The sequence below is a fragment of the Panthera tigris genome, chromosome D2 (genome assembly GCF_018350195.1).
Source record: "Panthera tigris isolate Pti1 chromosome D2, P.tigris_Pti1_mat1.1, whole genome shotgun sequence".
In the NCBI taxonomy this organism is placed as follows: domain Eukaryota; kingdom Metazoa; phylum Chordata; class Mammalia; order Carnivora; family Felidae; genus Panthera; species Panthera tigris.
In genome coordinates, this window is record NC_056670.1 from 8,591,729 (window position 1) to 8,610,163 (window position 18,435).

An 18,435-nucleotide genomic window follows, 5' to 3' on the forward strand; every position below is an offset into this window, starting at 1 on the left:
ATGTGACTGAAGTCATCACAGTATGCATGCCGACACGTTTCATCGGCGAATTGCCTTCTTACACAACAAAAACTAAGGTAAATAAATGGATGGAGACTTGATGGATGAATAGATTTGCAGTTAAGCAAATGTGTAAAATGTTACTGTAGGATCTAGGTAGTTGAGTATATTAGTGTTCATTGTAAAATCCTCTCAACTTTTCTCTGATGTTCAGGACAAAACTGTCAGGATAAAAAGGTCAAAAAGCCGTATCTGAAAGGTAAACCAAAATGAGGCAAATGAGCCAAAATATATACGGGCTAGAAGATAAAACCACACATGATGAGAAAATATTCTAAGTGATTTGTTTGAAGCACCAGGTATCTATGTTCCCCTGACGTGGGACTTTGAACACCACGGGAACAGCCCCTCTGAGGGGAGGACGGGGCTTCCTTGCAGCCCGTGGCCTCATGGCACGAGACAGGAGAAACAGGCTTGTCTCTCCTGCTCTCATTAAGGACTGAGGGGACCCATGAGTGACTCCACCCCCTCCACCTCTCAGCCGGGGAGAAGCCACCTTGGTGACGCGTTCTGTCCTAACCATTCCAGTAGGTGGAGAAGGAGAGGCCCGGCCCCAGCATTACAGGGTGAGGTGTACATGGTAAAGAAGGGGCACAGTTTGGATTAGGCCATGGGCTGCCCCCATCCGGAAGCGTGCGCAGCGTTGGGGGGGCGGTGGAGAGCGCAGTGATTGGGCCTCTGCCCCACCTTGTCCCTGGCCGAGCAGGCAGAGTAGGGGACGTGGATGGGGTACACTGCATGTCACTGGTGATGTCCCCCAGTTTGGCCCCACAGCAGGCTGGCTTGCTGGCTCCTTGCCGGCTGCCCCGGCCACAGGACCTGAGAAATACACGGGATGCTCCGAGCCACTGCATCAGCGTTAGACGTAAGCCATCCCCATACACGAGCCATACACGAAGAGCTCAGTGTACTTCCTGGGTCCGTTGGGGCAGTGCGGTCTTGCCAGTCCTGACGGCCCACGTGGGCTCAGAGGCCAGGACGACCTTGCTCTGGTCCTTCGCGTTATCCACAGCCACCTTCTCGGTGACACCAGCTTCCCTCCCGTGTAGCTCCTCCCCAGCGCAGGCGATCACTCCAGTCCCTCTGCGAGGCTGTGGGCCACTTTCTGTTCCATCAGCTCACCTGACTCGCCCAGGACTGATCACCCTCTGCAGCAGCTCTGTGCAGCCACGGCAGTCTCGGGGTCCCTGCCAGGGGCAAAGTCCGTGTGACAGTGGGGGGTGCACAGACCACCTCAGCGTCTGCCCCAGTTTCGCACCCTTCAGAGTGAGGATGAGTTCCCCTAGCCTCTTCTTACAGTGCTCCCCACAACAAAGAACTTCCTGAGGGAGCCAAGGCACTGGAACCCACACACCGAAGGTCAGCATCACCCCCCACCTCCCAGAGATTTTTAGCGTACTGTAATTTGACTCTACAGTTTTAGAAGAATAGATCTTATGGACAAAAAGAACAGAAAAAAAATCTTAAACTCCACTCAGCCATCATTTTGAAGGTTGTTTTGTGGATTTTGTTACTCTGAGGCTGTTGTTACCCAGCCTCATATGAATACAGCATATGAATACGGGTATCAGATACTCCATTCAGGAGAAGAGATACACAATTAGGTTGAGTAAAACTCCTATAAGCTTGAATCAATAAGATGAACTCGTGATATATTTTGTCTTTAAAACATACACACAGTGCCAGTGTCACTTTCCTGGTTTCGATACTGTACTACAGCTACGTAGGAAGTAGCCACTCAGGGGTGGGGGTCAGGGGGGAGTTGTGTGAAAGGCAGACAAGACCCCTCTTGCTACTTCCTGTGAGTCTGTAACTATTTCAAAATAAGCTTGAAATGTAAAAAAGGGAAATCATAAAAATTCAGTTCGTACTTGAATATGTTGCAATGGGCCAAATGGGGGGTCAAGGTGGCCTGAGAGGGTGCGGGAAGTACCCGAGATGTGAAATTCATCAAACCGTTCACAACAAAGGATTCCTGGTGTCTCTGAGTCCTTCCCCACGGATATGATTGCAAGTATTTGGGGAAAATCCCCAAAGCCAAGAAGATCCTTTTACAGAAGGGTCCAAACATTCAAAATTCCATTCTTTTTCCATGCCATCTTGTGGGGTCAGTAAGAGGTGGAGGAGTTAACTGTCCATTGTGCAGGTGGGGAAATGAGGGGAAATGAGTAATGAAGACACTGAATGTGAGCCACACAGAACGGCGAGTAGGTCCAGGGTTGGTGTCTCAGACCACTCAGTCAAAGAATTTCAGTTTTACAGTAGATTCCAGGGGGCATCTAGGCCCTGGTTCCTCCCCAGGTGTACACCAAAATCACCTGAGGATTTCTTTTTAATACAGAGATGGGAGGGGGGCATTCCCTGACATGTATTCGACTGGCCTAGGATCGGGCCTAGTTAGCATTATTCTTAAAACCTCCCTAGATGCTTCTAGGGTACAGTAAGGGTTGAGATCCAATAAGCTATCCCAAGTCACTTGTTTATCACCTGAGGAAACTGAGGTCATCGAGGTGAAGTGGCTTATATCAGCTGGTCAGTCACTCAGGGAGCTGGTCGTAGACTCCCAGAAATGGACTCATAGTCTAGTGCTGAAATTTCATTTTCTGTAAGTTTCGTTTTCTCCAGTTCTTGATTTCTTTCCTAACCGAACACACACATACACAGACACACACACACACACACGCACACACAGAGGTACGCATGCATGTGTACTTTATTGGCTATTTCCTCTCTGCTTTGTTTAGTGCCACTCATGGGCAAGACTCTGAATTACCTATTCACTCTGAGTCGGCGCTCATTCGAACTGGAACCATTGCCAAATTCACAGTGATCACAAGATACACATTCTTTCTGCTTGTCTACAATCTATTTAGTGCGTTTGGAAAATTACAAACTAATTGCTTTTCTCCACAAGAACTCCAAAGACACTTTTCTACCCCCAAAAAGAGAGCTTTTCTAATGCATGTAGTTCAGCGTTTGCTTATGGCCTGAGCATTTATCAGAACACATGGATAAATGTGTCTTATGTATTGAGAAATTTTTACTTGTGCAGAACTTTCTGGCTAGTTCAGGATGCCTCCATGGAGGCTTATATTACTGGTGAGAGCTGAGATGGGAGACGAGCTGGGCACTCTGCTGTCAAACCACAAAATCTTGCTCTTACCTCCTGTCCAAGTGATCAGGGATTAAGAGGCATTCTTGGTATTTGGTCCATTTCCTTCATTCGTGAACCAGGTGGCTTGTTTATTTCTGTCAGGCTGAAACCAATAGTAACCACCAGAATCTTGATCACTTCAAAATAAGAGTAGGTTTTTATATTTTACAGTAGATTCCTTCTATATTTAGGAGGCTAATTGAAACTGGGGCTACTACCTCCCTCAATTCTTCCAGAATCCAGCTACCAACCTCCATGACAGGCAACGATGGCCTGAAGCTCTCCTTTAGGGTACAAGACAGATCTGGTTCCAGACACTGCTGCTAAGTGTTTGCACCACTAAGAACACCCCTCAGTAAGATCCCAGGTTCACAGCCATTGGTACTCTGATTTCGTACAATTCTGTACTCACCTGCAAACTCCACAAGACCCTGCACATGGTCCTTGCCCCTTGACGCTTGATGGTAAAGCTGCGGACAAAAGACATCATCAGAACTTTCCATCTCTTACTTCAGTTCTCTATTTCTCTCATTAACCACTTGAGATTCTTCTCTTTCAATAAGCTTCTTCTGTTTTTATTTTCAGGCCACAGGAAAAAACATGGCTGACAATGGTACTCAAATATATATGCTACAGGTCCAACACTTCCAAGATCCAGCTTTCTAGGGAAGCAAGTCTAATTGTCTCCTCTTAACAAATTTCTTTTTTTTTTAATTAATGATTTTATTTATTTATTTTTCTTTCTTTATTATTTCAATTTAAATCCAAGTTAGTTAACATATAGTGTAATAATGATTTTAGGAGAATTCAGTGATTCATCACTTACATATAACACCCAGTGCTCATCCCAAGTGTCCGCCTTAATGTCCATCCCCCATTTAGCCCCTCCCCCTACCCACCCACCTCCCCTCCAGCAACCCTCAGTTTGTTCTTTGTATTTAAGAGTCTCTTATGGCTTCCATCCCTCTCTGTTTTTATCTGATTTTTTCCTCCCTTCATCAGATGAACATATGTTCATCTGTTGTGTATCTTAAATTCCACACATGAATGAAATCATATGATATTTGTCTCTCTCTGCCTGACTCATTTTGCTTAGCATAATGGCCCCCTAGTTCCCTCCATGTTGTTGCAAATAGCAAGATTTCATTCTTTTTGATCACCAAGTGATACTTCATCATATATATATATACATATATATACATATACATACATATATATATACATGCATACATACACACCACACCTTCTTTATCCATTCAGCAGTCGATTAACATTGGGCTCTTTCCATAATTTGGCTATTGTCAATAGTGCTGCTCTAAACATTGGGGTGCATGTGCCCCTTGGAATCAGCATTTTTGTAACCTTTGGATAAATACCTAGTAGTGCTTTTTCTGGGTTGAAGGGTAGTTCTATTTTTAGTTTTTTGAGGAACCTCCATACTGTTTTCCAGAGTGGCTGCACCAGTTTGCATTCCCACCAACAGTGCAAAAGTGTTCCCCTTTCTGTGAATTCTTGCCAACATCTGTTGTTTCCTGAGTTGTTCATTTTAGCCACTCTGACCCGTGTGAGATGGTATCTCATTGTGGTTTTGATTCGTATTTCCCTGATGATGAGTGGTATTGAGTGTCTTTTCATGTGTCTGTTAGCCATCTAGATGTCTTCTTTGGAAAAGTGTCTACTCACGTCTTTTGCCCATTTCTTTGCTAGATAGATTATTTGCTTTTTGGGTGTTGAGTCTGATAAGTTCTTTGTAGATTTTGGATACTAACCCTTTATCTGATATGTCATTTACAAATCTCTTCTCCCGTTCCATTGGCTGCCTTTTAGTTTTGCTGATTGTTTCCTTCGCTGTGCAGAAACTTTATATTTTGATGAAGTTCCAATGGTTCATTTCTGCTTTTGTTTCCCTTGCCTCCAGAGACGTGTCAAGTAAGAAGTTGCTATAGCCAAAGTTCCTCTTAACAAATTTCAAGCCGAGGCTGCAAAACAAAACCAAAAAAAAAAAAAAAAAAGTTCCATTTCCCTAATGGAGCTCCATTTTGTGACCCTTAGCAATCATAACTCCATTTTATAACTCTGTTCACATCTCCTCCTTTTGATCAAGATCTTTCTTCAGAAAGCATGGATGATCAATAAATTTTCAAAAACATTGATGAATAATTTTATGTTTTGGGTCCTTCATCGCAGGAAGGTTCATTTCTGGTATGTCATGTCCCACTGAGGAGAGAAACAGGTGTAGGCAGGAGTTGTTGACCTAAGGCCAATGGCTACATTTGAGCAACAGGGAGCCTCAGGGAAATGGATCTTAGGCATTGTCCTCAGTCATATCTGTCAGTTGAGGAAAGATGTCAGGAGGGAAGGTTTGGTCAATCATTTCTAGTCTCTGAGCTATCGTCACAACATTTTAGGAAGAAACAACAAAAAGAAATAAGAAATGCTGGGAATGCAAGCTGGTGCAGCCACTCTGGCTGCTATTTTGTCTATAGCTTATCACTTGGAAAAATTATCAAAAGGCTTTGCTCAACCTACTTTTTAAATCCATTCCCTTGCCTGACCCTCACTTACAAGCATGTGGACAAGTTGATAAAGGTTGGAATAACCAGGCTCCTAGGTCTGACTGACTACATGGAATTCTTTCACAAATCTTAGCAGGTCTTCAAAGGCACTGGGAAAGTCCTCGGTAATGGCTTACAGTTCTTAGTCCGAGGAGCATAAGGAACTGATGAAGTCTCAGAGCCTCCTTCCTTAGATCTAACTGGGAAAGGATGCCTGCAGGATCTACATGAACGCCCAGGCTGTCATTATAGAAGGGCAGTCCAACTCATCTAGGATGTGTACATGGAGAGTAGGAGACAGAGGGTGGGAACAGCAGGGGTGGGGGCAGAACAGAGGAGGAGGGGCAAGGGGTTGAGAGGCATCAGCTATTTCTTCTATTCTTGAGAGCCTCTTAGAAGGGTCTGAATTAACTGCTGGGAATGTAGACTTAGCTCCTGAAGGGAAGCAAACTTTCCAGTGTTTCTTTTGGAATCTCCATTTAAAATAAGCCCCCCACTCATTTTGTTCGGTTTTATAACTCCTTTTCAGTCTATGCATGCAAGTAACCTCAGTTTGGACTATCGGAAGTGCCCCACGTTGGCCAATAAGGCTTTAAATCATCGTGGGGAATGCGAGTCTAACAGGCAAACATTTTTCAGCAAGAAGACACATAAATCCTGCAGGAGCTCTGGCAGGGGGCTGGTTATCAAGAGTCCCCTTAGGAGAATGATCTCCCCAAACAGAGTATTCATCAAGAAGCTGAAACCCAACTCTTGTACTCGAAATGAGTGAAAACAGAATCCTCTCTTCAGAAATGAGAGAGGACAGAAGCCAGCAGCAGAGGACACCCAAACAAGGGAGGTTTGGGCCCAGGAGGACTTCCCACCAAGAACAAGGTTGCCAGGGGAGACGGTGGAAAACAATGGCATCCTGCAGGTACTTCACAGGCGCCCACTGCGGCTTGGAACACAAGGCAGTTGCTCCGGACCCCACTTCTCTGACACCATGGAATGTCAACGGATCTCAGACTGTGTCTGTAAAAACAAGCAATGCATTTATTTGGGGTCTTGGGGATTGCAGTTGGGAAGATAGATTCGAGAGGGATCAAACAACTGGGGGAAGAAATTAGGAGTTCCTAAAGGCAAAAACCACAAGTTGTTTTAAAAGAATAATGATTGATTCTGACAACAGGTGAGCTATCTGATACATAGAAATGTTCCAGAAATGGTTCTGTGGTTAAGGCCCGGGTTCTAGAGTTCAGTCTCCATCCAGGGGCAGACATGCACAAACTCCATTTTCCTAAAGATCTCCCAGCTCCCTTTTGGGACCCCCAGCAATTCTCCAAGTCCATCTCGGGACTCCCTGTTCACACTCATCTCAACATGGAGCTTTCCCAGGACTAAATGAACTGTGTCTGGGGATAAATTTGCTTTGCGGGAGCGGCTGGAGAACCCCCACTCTATGACGTGTATCGGGAGGGTGGGACAGTTTCCAGTGAAAGGTAGAAAGAAACAGGGACTTGGCAGACAGCACCAACAGGAGCCTCACCCCCAGTTTCAGCACTTTTCTCGTCTCCCTGTTATCACAGACACCCTGAGCACAGAACGTGACGTGGGCCGGGATGAGGGATGCCAAGCCTGGTGCCGTGGGCGCCTCCGGAACTGGACAGGGCCCTGAGCAGCTACGAGAGTCACGTCTGCTGAGTAAGGACACTTTAGACGACTACCGTAGAGGGCATTAAAAATACTGTCATTAAGGCCTAACGTGTTCTGTCTGAAGTCTCAAGATGCTAGCACATACACTCTCTCCGTTCTAATGAACAAGGAAGAGGTTACAAGCTCTTACTGCCATTGGCCATTCTCAGGAAGGGTATGCAAAAAACAAAGCAGAGAAGAACTGGTAAAACACAGCCTCTCAGACAACAGTGGCAGATTTGGGTCAAAACTCCAGCTTGGAGAGATGCAGAATTTTATGCCACGAAAGGGAGGCCTTCTATTTCCAGATGAGCAAACGAAGGCACAGATCTGGGGCGAGAGTGTGGCAAGGTCCCGCAGCCAACTTCCCCAGGCCTCCCTGGCTCCAGGGTCCGCGGACCCTACGTGCCTGGCACTCCACACTCCCAGCTCTGCACAAGGCCACGTGGAGCCTGAGAGAGGACTTAGCACATCGGTGAAACTGCTTTTCCTCGGCCTCTTCTCAGTCAGTTTCCAGACAGACCAAAGAAAGCAATCCTGGTTTTGTTTTCCCCAAGCAGGAACTCTGCTCACTAGTTTCGCTTTCCACTTTCAGTTTCCATCTCGGTTTCCAGTCTAACTTGCCAACAACACGTCCACAGGTTACGTCATGAACTGTTCATCTTTCTCATATAGCCCTGTGGTGGGGCTCACATCCTGAAACCCCAGTCTCCTGGCTGGATCTCAGAAGAGCCCACAGCTAAACAAGGCCCTGCTGAACTGGCAGCCATGAGGTAAGGACTTCTCTGCTTCTCTGCCTGTCAGTCTAAAGTTCTAGACAAAAAGGCTAATCAATACTATCTCAAAAGACCGATTTCAGTGATGTCGAGTTTCCTTACTCTTCCAGGTGAGGGTCTGCTTGGAGACTGAGTGTCCTTAATTCAGGCTTTTTCTTTTCTTTTTTTTTTTTCTTTTTCTTTTTTTTTAGCATCACCCCGAGGAAGCTTACCTCATAACAAAGCCCAAAGAAGCAGAGGGATGTGGGAAAAGAGTTTCGCAGGGAGGGAGAAAATGATCCACGTCTCTGAAATTCTCTTCCCCAAACTCCCGTCCGTCTGACCGAGGGAGGGAATGGACAGTTTGTCTGGAAAGGGACACTGCTTTCTGCTGGCTCCTCGCCTGGGGAAAAGGACCCCCACAGCCGTGTGAGCCACAGTCCTGGGCTCTCCCCAGATGTCTTGAGGAAAATATTGTGGGCAAATGGTGGCAGAAGCTCACTGTCTAGGGAGCAAGGCCCTCCTCTGTAGACTTCTGGTCTCACTCTCTGTGCTGCTGGGCTCCTATGTCAGGCCTTCTCAACGTCCCTGCATTTAAGGTTAGCAGATGACCCTCTCTCCTGGGGAAGCCTCTGGTCTGCAGATACCCTCCTGTCGGTGGGGCTGGACTGCAGTTGTGGCCTCATGTGGGAATTTCTGTGCTGTCCAAACTGAATCTTGAGTTAAGTAACCCTTAATATCAACAGATTTTTAAAAAATTAATTGATACTGACTTGCACATTTCCCCTCGGTGCTCCAGTGGGCAAAATTTTCAAGGGGCAAAAGTTCCAGAAAGTGCATAATTACAGGCCTATGATCAACCCTCCTCCCAGGTCCATTGACAGAGGGGGTTGTCACTGACAGGGAAAATAATAATGATAATAAAGTAGCTATCGCTTCCTGAATGCTTATAAAGTGCCAGCCTGGCTTCTAAAATTATTATGTAAATCATGGGGCGCCTGGGCGGTTCAGTCAGTTAAGCATCCCACTCTTGGTTTTGGCACAGGTCATGATCTCACAGCTTGGTGGGTGTGAGTCCCACGTCAGGCTCTGTGCTGACAATGCGAAGCCTGCTTGGGATTCTCTCCCCAACCCCCTCACGCTCTGCCCCTCCACCACTTGTGCTGTCTCTGTGTCTCTCAAAATAAAGAAACTTTAAACAATTTAAATTATGATGTAAATTATATTTAATTATTTAAAAAACCCTCAAAAGACACCTACGAAGCAGGTACTCATATCACCCTGATTTTGCAACAATGAATCTTAGATTTAGAAACATTAAGATCACACAGATAGTAAGTGATAGAGCTGGGACATGAGCCAGAGTCTCTATTCAGTGATACCCAATTTGACCTCTACACCCATGCTTCTTAAAGTGTACCAGTGGAAGGTTTGTGAGACTATTTCGGATGGCACTCCAATTGGTGTTTATGTTTTAATGTTTTGTTTATTTCAACATGTACTAACGAAAAATACATACATCATTTGAAGAATTTCTGTTCAGGTTACTAGTACAATGTTTCATTGTGATAAGACACATGTATGATAAACTTAGCCATTTTAACTATTTTTTAAGTATGCAATTTTGTGGTATTTAGTGCATTCACAGTGATGTCCACCCATCACCAGTATCCACTTCAAGAACATCTTCCTCACCTGAGGGGAAATCCCGTACCCCTTAAGCAGTCACTCTCCACTCATCCTTCGCCCCAGGCCCTGGCAACCATTAATCTGCTTTCTCTCTGTGTATTTGCCCCCTGTGGATATTTCTTTTTTTTTTTTTGGTAAGATTTAAAATTTTTTAATGTTTATTTATTTGGGGTGGGGGGGAGAGCACGGGGGGAGGAGCCGAGAGAGAGAGGGAGACACAGAATCCAAAGCAGACTCCAGGCTCTGAGCTGTCAGCACAGAGCCCTATGCAGGGCTCGAACCCGCGAACAGGGAGATCATGACCTGAGCAGAAGTCGGATGCTTAACCCACTGAGGCACCCAGGCACCCCCCCCCCATTGTGGATATTTCACAAACAAAGAAGCATACAATAAGTGGCTCTTTGTGACTGCCTTATTTCACTTAGCACAATGTCTTCAAGGTTTACCCATGTTGTAGCAGGTGACAGAATGTCCTTCCCTTTTAAGGCTGAATAATATGCCACTGTATGTATTTACCACTTTGTTTAGCGGTTCATCCGTCTATGGACATTTAGGATGCTTCCACCTTTTGACTATTGTGAACAATGCCTGCTAGGAATAGAAGTATGCAAATCGTCTGTTTGAGTCTCTGCTTTTACTAATTTTGGGTACATACCCAGAAGTGATACTGCTGAATCACATGGCCGTTCTATTTCATTTTCTGAGGAATCATCACCATTTTCCACAGCAACTGTCCCAGTTTACATTCCCACTAGTAATTCCTCCACATCCTCGCCAACGCGTGGTTTTTGTTTTCCGTTTTGTTGAGGGTAGCCATCCTAATGGGTGTGAAGTGGTGCCTTGTGTTTTCGATTTGCATCTCACTAATGATGGGTGATGTTGAGCATCTTTTCATGTGCTTCCTGGCCATCTGTGTGTCTTCTTTGGAGAAATATCTGTTTTAAGTCCTTTGGCCATTTTGTAGTCACCTGTTTTTTTTGTTGTTGTTGAGTCATGAGAGTTGTTTATATAGTCTGGATATTAATCTCTTATCAGATATGTGATTTGCAAATAATCTCTCCCATTTTAGGAGTTGCCTTCTCATTCTGTCAGTAGTGCCCTTTGATGCACAAACGTTTCTAATTTTGATGAAAATCCAGTTTACCTCTGTTTACTTATGTTGCCTATGCTTTCAGTGTCCTATCCAAGACTGCCAAATCCAATGTCATAAAGCTTTTTCCTATTTTCTTCTAAGATTTTTGTAATTTTGATCCATCTTGAGTTCATTTTTTATATGTATACAGTGTAAGATAAGGGCCCACTTTCATTCTTTTGCAAGTGGATATCCAGCTCTCCTGGCACCATTTGTTGAAACATGTTTCCCCATTAAGTGGTCTTGGTACATGTTTCAAAACGCATTTGGCCATTGTTATGACCATCGTTATGGCCACGTTATGGAATTGTGAACCCCTAGCATCTCCCCAGATTTATATGTTGAAGCCCTGACCCCCAGTGTGACCGTATTTAGAGATAGGGCCTGTAAGGAAGTACTAAGGGTTAAATAAGGCCATAAGGGTGGGCCCTTAATCTGAAAGGGCTGATATCCTTGACAGAAGAAGTGCATGTGGACGAAAGGTCACACGTGGACTCCAGTAACAGAGCCCTTCTCAGGAAACAAATCAGTGGGCACCTTGATTTGGGACTCCCAGCCTCCAAAACTGGGAGAAAAGAAATATCTGCAATATCTGTTGGTTAAGCCACCCCGTCTGTGGTACCTCATCATGATAGCCTGAAATGACCATTGCAACCATATATGTAAGTGTTTATTTCTGGGCCCTCCATTTTGCTCCACTGCTCCAGGTGTCTGTTTTTATGCCCATCCCACACCGTTTTGATTGGGGTAGCTTTGTAGTAAGTTTTGAAATCCGAAAGCGTGAGACCTCCAATTTTGTTCTTTTTTAAGATCGTTTTGGTTATTCGAGATCTCTTGAGATTCCATACGAATTTTAGGATGGATTTTTCTATTTCTGTAAAAAACATGTCATTGGGATTTTGATAGGGATTGCACTGAATCTGTAGATTGCTTTGGGTGGTACTGACATCTGAACAACATTAAAGCTTCCAGGCTGTGAACACAGGATGCCTCTTCCTTTCTTTGTGTCTTCTTAATTTCTTTCAGCAATCTTTTGTAATTTTTAGTGGACAAGTCTTTCGCCTCTTTGGTTGACTTTATTCCTAAGTATTTGATTCTTTATGATATTACTGAAAAAGAATTTTCTTTTTTTTTTAATGTTTAAGTGTTTTATTTTATTTTTGAGAGAAAGAGAAACAGAGTATGAGAGGGAGAAGGGCAGAGAGAGAGGGAGACACAGAATCCAAAGCAGGCTCCAGTCTCCCAGCTGTCAGCACAGAGCCTGACGCGGGGCCTGAACCCATGAACCATGAGATCGTGACCTGAGCCGGAGTCAGACACTCAACTGACTGAGTCACCCGGGCACCCCAGGAAAAGAACTTTCAACCCAGAATCCCATGCCCCACAAAAATATCCTTCTAGAATGAAGATTAAATCAAGATGTTCTCAGATGAGGTGCGTCTTGCCGGCTCAGTCAGTGGGGTGTGTGACTTTTCATCTCAGGGTTGGGAGTTTTAGCCCCACACTGGGTGTAGAGATTACTTAAAAAGAAAATCTTTTAAAGTGAAAGTGAAAAAGGTGAGTGAGAAAAGGCAATCTCAAAATGCTGTATAACTCCATCATCTGACATTCTTGAAGTGACAGAGTGAGAGAGATGAAACAAATTACCAGAGGCTAGGGATGTTTGGAGAGTGGGGAGCGAACAGGTGTCACTGAAGGGACAGTGTGCGGGAGATATTTGTGATGATAAAATAGTTCTGTATCTTGATTGGGTGCGTGGATTTACTCACGTGATGAAACGACACAGGATTTACACACATTGTACCAATGTTGGTGTCTTCATTTTGTTATTGTATGGTACTTGTGTAAGGTATTGGAAGAAACCAGGCGAAGGGTACACTGGAGCTCTGTACTCTCTTTGCAAATTTCAGTGATTCTCTAATTATTTCCAAATTGTAAGTGGAAAAAAAAATTGGTCGAACAAATATTCTCTTTCAGGTGGTCTAAATTTGTGGCATAATCTGCAGACTAAGGTCCTGAAGTGAATACGGTTTTATAAGCCTCTACGTTTCTCTTTCTTTTTTCTTTCTTCTTTTTTTTTTTTCTTTCTTTTGAGAGAGAGTGTGTGTAAGCGGGGGAGGCACAGAGAGGGGGACAGAGGATCGAAAGCAGGCTCTGCGCTGACAGCAGCAAGCTCAATTCAGGGCTCAAACTCACAAACTGCGAGATCGTGACCTGAGCCGAAGTCAGATGCTCAACTGACTGAGCCACCCAGGCTCTATGTTTCTAACTGGTTTCTGTCCTGAATGTAGGAATAGGAAAATAGGAAACTCTCATTATAGCATGTAATATGTGCTCTAAGTACTTAACACACATACAGGCTTATTAATGTTCACCCAACTTCAGACTCAAGTGTGCTCAGTCTATTCCTATCCCCATTTTACAAACGAGACTCTGAAACAGAGAGAGGTTACTTGGTAAAAAGTGGCAGAGCCAGTGTCTGAGACCAAGCAAACTGCATTCAAAGTCTGTGCGGATCTTAGGAACGTAGGGATTCTGAGGAAAATCAAAGCAGGCGTGCCCTTTCCAAGGCTAAGTCCTAAAGATGAGCTGTTTTCTCTGGCTTCTTTCTATCGACCGTTCCTCACTTAACAAAGAAAACTTGTTTTTCTCTTTTGCAGTAAGAACGCTGATGAGGTCAAAGGTAAGCTGCTTCAGCTGAGATGCCACTTCACCTGGGAGCTGCTAGTTGAAGACACTGAGATGCCCGATTTAGAGAACAGGATCCTGGATGAGATTGAGTTCCTAGACACCAAATACAACGCGGGCATACACAACCTGCTGGCCTACGTCCAACACCTGAAAGGCCAGACTCAGGAGGCCCTGGGGAGCCTGAAGGAAGCCGAAGACCTGATCCAGCAGGAACACGGCGACCGATCGGCTGTGAGAAGCCTGGTCACCTGGGGCAACTACGCCTGGCTGTATCACCACATGGGCAGGCTGGCGCAGGCCCAGACTTACCTGGACAGGGTGGCGAACACTTGTGAGAAGTTTGCAGCCCCCTCCTGCTACAGGCTGGACTGTCCTCAGATGGACTGTGAGGAAGGGTGGGCCTTGCTGAAGTGTGGAGGCAAGAACTACGAGCGGGCCAAGGCCTGCTTCGAAAAGGCTCTGGCAGCGGAGCCCGAGAACCCTGAATTCAGCACTGGGTACGCAATCACCATCTATCGGCTGGACGGCTTCAACAAAGCGACCCAGGTCAGCGACGCATCTTGTCTGCAGCCTCTAAAAGAGGCCATCAGGCTGAACCCAGAAGACGCGTACATTAAGGCTCTGCTCGCCCTGAAGCTTCAGGACGTGGGCCAAGAAGCCGAAGGAGAAAAGTACGTCGAAGAGGCACTGACCAACATGTCCTCGCAGACCTACGTCTTTCGATACGCGGCCAAGTTTTACCGCAGGAAAGGCGCTCTGGATAAAGCTCTTCAGCTCTTAAAGAGGGCCCTGCAGGCCACGCCCTCCTCTGCTTTCCTGCATCACCAGATGGGGCTTTGTTACAAGGCACACATGATCCAAATCAAGAGAGCGGCAAACTGGCAGCCCAGAGGACAGGATAGAGACAATGTCGACAAAATGGTAAGGTTAGCCATAGCTCATTTTCAATTTGCTCTGGAACAAAAGCCCACATTTGACGTTGCTTATATACACCTGGCCGGTATGTACATAGAAGCTGGCAACCACAGAAAAGCTGAAGACATTTACCAAAAATTGTTATGTTTGATGTCCCTCGACGAAGAAAAACAGCAAAAGGTACATTTCCACTATGGTCAATTTCAGGAATTTCAAAAGAAATCTGAAGTCAATGCAATTATCCATTATTTAAAAGCACTAAAAACAGAAAAGGTGTCACTGACAAGAGATAAATGTATTAATTCTTTGGAGAAACTGACTTTAAGAAGACTTTCCAGAAATGCATCAGACATAGAAAGCTTGAGCATTCTTGGGTTTATCTACAAAGTCAAAGGCGAAATGAATAAAGCCCTGGAGTACTATGAGCAGGCCCTGAGGCTGGCTGTGGACTCTGGGAACTCTGGCACCTGATCCTGGGTGTGGAAATATGAACCACATTCACATTTTATTTGATTTTAGGTAAACATGTTAACTCTAACCATTGTTTCTGTTTGCTACTTTCAGAAACATATTAAGCAATCCACTGCAGTGATGCAAGTGTTTAACCATTACCCAAACCTGGTAAAATATTGGTTCTATTCAGAAAATACTGAAACAGAATATATACATCTCTGTTATGTGAGAGAGGAACCATTTCTCTGTGAATGTTATATAGTCGAAAAACCATTTGTCGAGTAGATTCGTAGCAAATAAAGGCCTGGATTTACATAAAACAAAAATGTTTCATTCATTCATTTTATCAACAAATAGTTTTTGGTGTTAGATACCAAATATGGTGATGTAGCAGAGGAAAAAATCTTTTTACGCTACCCATTTTAGGTTCATTGGCCAGGACTCCATAATTAGAATGACAAGCACAGATTAACAAGAGATAAACAAACAGAGATTTATGAATACATGCACCGCACACACACAGGGGAGCACCCAGTGATGAGTAACTCAAAAGGGTGGCTAGAAAACATAGCATCCTGGCAAACGAACAATGCATTTTTAGAGAAGGGATAAGAAATTTTAGAGAAGGGAAAAGAACCTTGAGTTTCTAGGGTGGCAAACTGTAGGAATGTAAATATTTGGGGGAGATTAATGGAAAACAAGGGCTAGTTGAGAAGGTTTGTTATGGGGGCCTGGGTGGCTCAGTTAGTTGAGCGTCCAACTTCGGCTCAGGTCATGATCTCACAGTTGGTGAGTTCGAGCCCCGCGTCGGGCTCTGTGCTGACAGCTCAGAGCCCCAAGCCTGCTTCGGATTCTGTGTCTCCCTCTCTCTCTGTCCCTCCCCTACTCACTCTCTCCCTCTCTCAAAAATAAATAAACATTTTTAAAAATTAGGGAAAAAAAAAAAAGAAGAAGAAGGTTTGTTATGTAGATTACTCCAGCAGTGACTCTGGGCTAATAAGGGTCTACACTTGTCTCAGGCAATCAACTTCTCACCTTCCTGGTGGAGAGGGTAAGGGGACACCACTACAAAGTTCTGTACTGCTTGTAGGCAGGTAGGGGGAGTACGCAGAGCGTGTCTTGTACCCTGCTTCTTCTCAACTGCCCTCAGTTCAAAATAATCCCTACACCAACATGGCATATTTTGGGGCGGCATACTCTGCTCCCCTTCAGCAAAGAAAGCAGACATCTCCCCAAACCTCCTGAAGTTTACGATCTAGTCAGTAACAAGTACACAGTCAATTACTTGTTTGATGTTTGATATTTATTGTTCCAAAGCAGTTTCTCTTCTTTCATGCCACATGTAGCACTGTTTATTCAGTCATTTTCTGGTATTGATTGATCAAAAACACAGGAAAAGGATGCTAAATGATCTGAGAGACCATCAGCAACAACCACCTTTGTGACATTTTATTAAAAGGGGTTGCACACCAAGCAATATTTTTAAAAGGAAGAAATAAGGAAACAATGTCTTTTCTCATCCAATAGTTTTAAAAGGAAGAGATACGGAAATAGTGTGACTGCTTTTTTCATCCATGTATTTTTTTAGGGGGAGGATGTATTAATTTCCCACTGTGGCTGTTAACAAATTACCACAAACTTGGTGGCTTAAAACCGCAAAAACTTATGATCTTACAGTTCTGAAGGTCAGAAATCTGAAATGGGTGTCACTGGATGGAAATCCACTGGCAACGGCCACAGAGGTATTGGCAACTGCCTCCAGAGATCCTAGGGGACAATCCTTTTTTGTACCTTTTCCAACTACTTAGAGGCTGCCTGCATTTCTTGGTGGGGATCCGTAATCCACAAGAACACAAATCCTCAAGAAATTCATACACAGATTGCGAAAGCCTTTTGATTTCTACTAAAATTCGTTAGGAACCGAAGGGAGCAAAGTTCATCATTGAAGGCTAGACGTCAGAGCCACACAGATCCGATCTTCTCAACATACTTGTAACTAAAACAAAGACTTCTTAGATTTAACAAAAATGGTATCTTACAGTGCTTGAGTTTGGGGAGGAGGCCCAAAGTGACACTGGCACTAAAGTGAGTCTAGCCACTGGGAACTCTCCCAGAGAGAGAAACATGAAAGGTAAATACTGGTCGGATGACTGGTTAATCTACTAGGCAGCTCTTCCCAGGTATTGCTAATACATCATTTGCAGCCAGAAAGCAGAGCTCATTCATGCAACATAAATCTCTGGATTATGGATGTGTTTGTGTGAGGGGTGCTTGACGACCCAGAGGTCTCAGTCATCAGAGTGTCTTATAATCTAACACCATCTCTCTATCCCCTCGCGTCCCCTCCTCTGGAAGAGGTGTCTGCGCTCTGAGGGCTCGGAAGCTCTAATGTGTGGAAGAGCCTGGACGCTTGCAGGGGAAAACGGCAAGCAGCAAATCCAGAAAAAGAGCTGCTCTTCCGTAGTGAAAACGCTCCTGTCAAGCCTCCACATGACTATCTCCGGGCATTACGGAGAAGTCTCGGAACTGACAGCTGACTTCCAGGACTTGTTACCCCTCCCATGGAAATGACTGGCAAAACCTCAGCTGGCGTCCTTGTTTAGAGTTTCTGCCGCTCAAAACTTTCTCCAAGTGCCTAGGGAATGTCTCTCACGTAGTCCAAATCCGGCCAAGCCACAGCTCCTGCCACTCCCTACTGTTAAGGTGCCCCCAGCCAGATCTTTGCTAACTGCTGTCCGCACACCACTGCAAGCTCCAGTTCCTCGGGGACCCTCTCTGGTCACCGTTGTCCCCATTGTTATGATGCTGCTAGTACTGGAACTGCATTGGGACTGAGGGCCCCTACCCATAGCCTGCCCCAGCTTGACCCAGAGGGTGGGTCATGAATCCACAGCCCTGAAGCCTGTCCCCAGCAGACCAGATGTGACACAGCCACACTTCTCTGACATTCCCCTTGATGTCCACCGTTCTCTCACGCACGCCTCCTCTTGAACTCCAGGACCATCCCCAACTGCTCATCTGTGCTCAACTCTTCCTCTCCTTCCTGAAATCCAGCTCCTATCTCTTGCAGGCTGTGTCCTGAGGACAAGCTCACATGATTTCAAACACATACACGAGGGTATTATTTACAGCACTGATTCTCAAGGAGGGAGAATCTGAGGGGAGAGGAGAATGTTGTCCCTGAGAGAAGAGAAAGAAAAAAAAGTTCCTCAATAGCACCAAGGTTGAGAAACTGACTTACATGTATTTCTTAAAAGCGTTACTTAATTTTCGGTTTCCCAAGAAGATTTTAGATCAATTGCCATGTTTCACTTTCTGTTTCCCTTTGTTGCTAGTTGCTGCGTCCTGCATGTTGAC

At 44.9% G+C, this 18,435-nt stretch overlaps 1 protein-coding gene, 1 long non-coding RNA gene and 1 pseudogene across 2 annotated transcripts; 1 reads left to right on the top strand and 2 right to left on the bottom strand.

Moving 5' to 3' along the window:
- Positions 1-210: 210 nt before the first annotated feature.
- Positions 211-2,873, bottom strand: LOC122231744 (annotated as a pseudogene).
- Positions 2,874-2,914: 41 nt separating this feature from the next.
- Positions 2,915-5,020, bottom strand: LOC122231707. The gene is made up of 3 exons (XR_006208936.1): positions 4,984-5,020; positions 3,627-3,684; positions 2,915-3,317 (listed from the first exon to the last, which is right to left on the bottom strand). It is a non-coding gene; the product is annotated as an uncharacterized LOC122231707 (long non-coding RNA).
- A 3,125-nt stretch (positions 5,021-8,145) lies between these two features.
- Positions 8,146-15,720, top strand: LOC102952624 (interferon-induced protein with tetratricopeptide repeats 1). The gene is made up of 2 exons (XM_007079274.3): positions 8,146-8,216; positions 13,680-15,720. The coding sequence occupies exons 1-2, from the start codon at positions 8,212-8,214 to the stop codon at positions 15,094-15,096; spliced, it is 1,422 nt and encodes a 473-aa protein (XP_007079336.1). The 5' UTR covers positions 8,146-8,211; the 3' UTR covers positions 15,097-15,720.
- Positions 15,721-18,435: the final 2,715 nt, after the last annotated feature.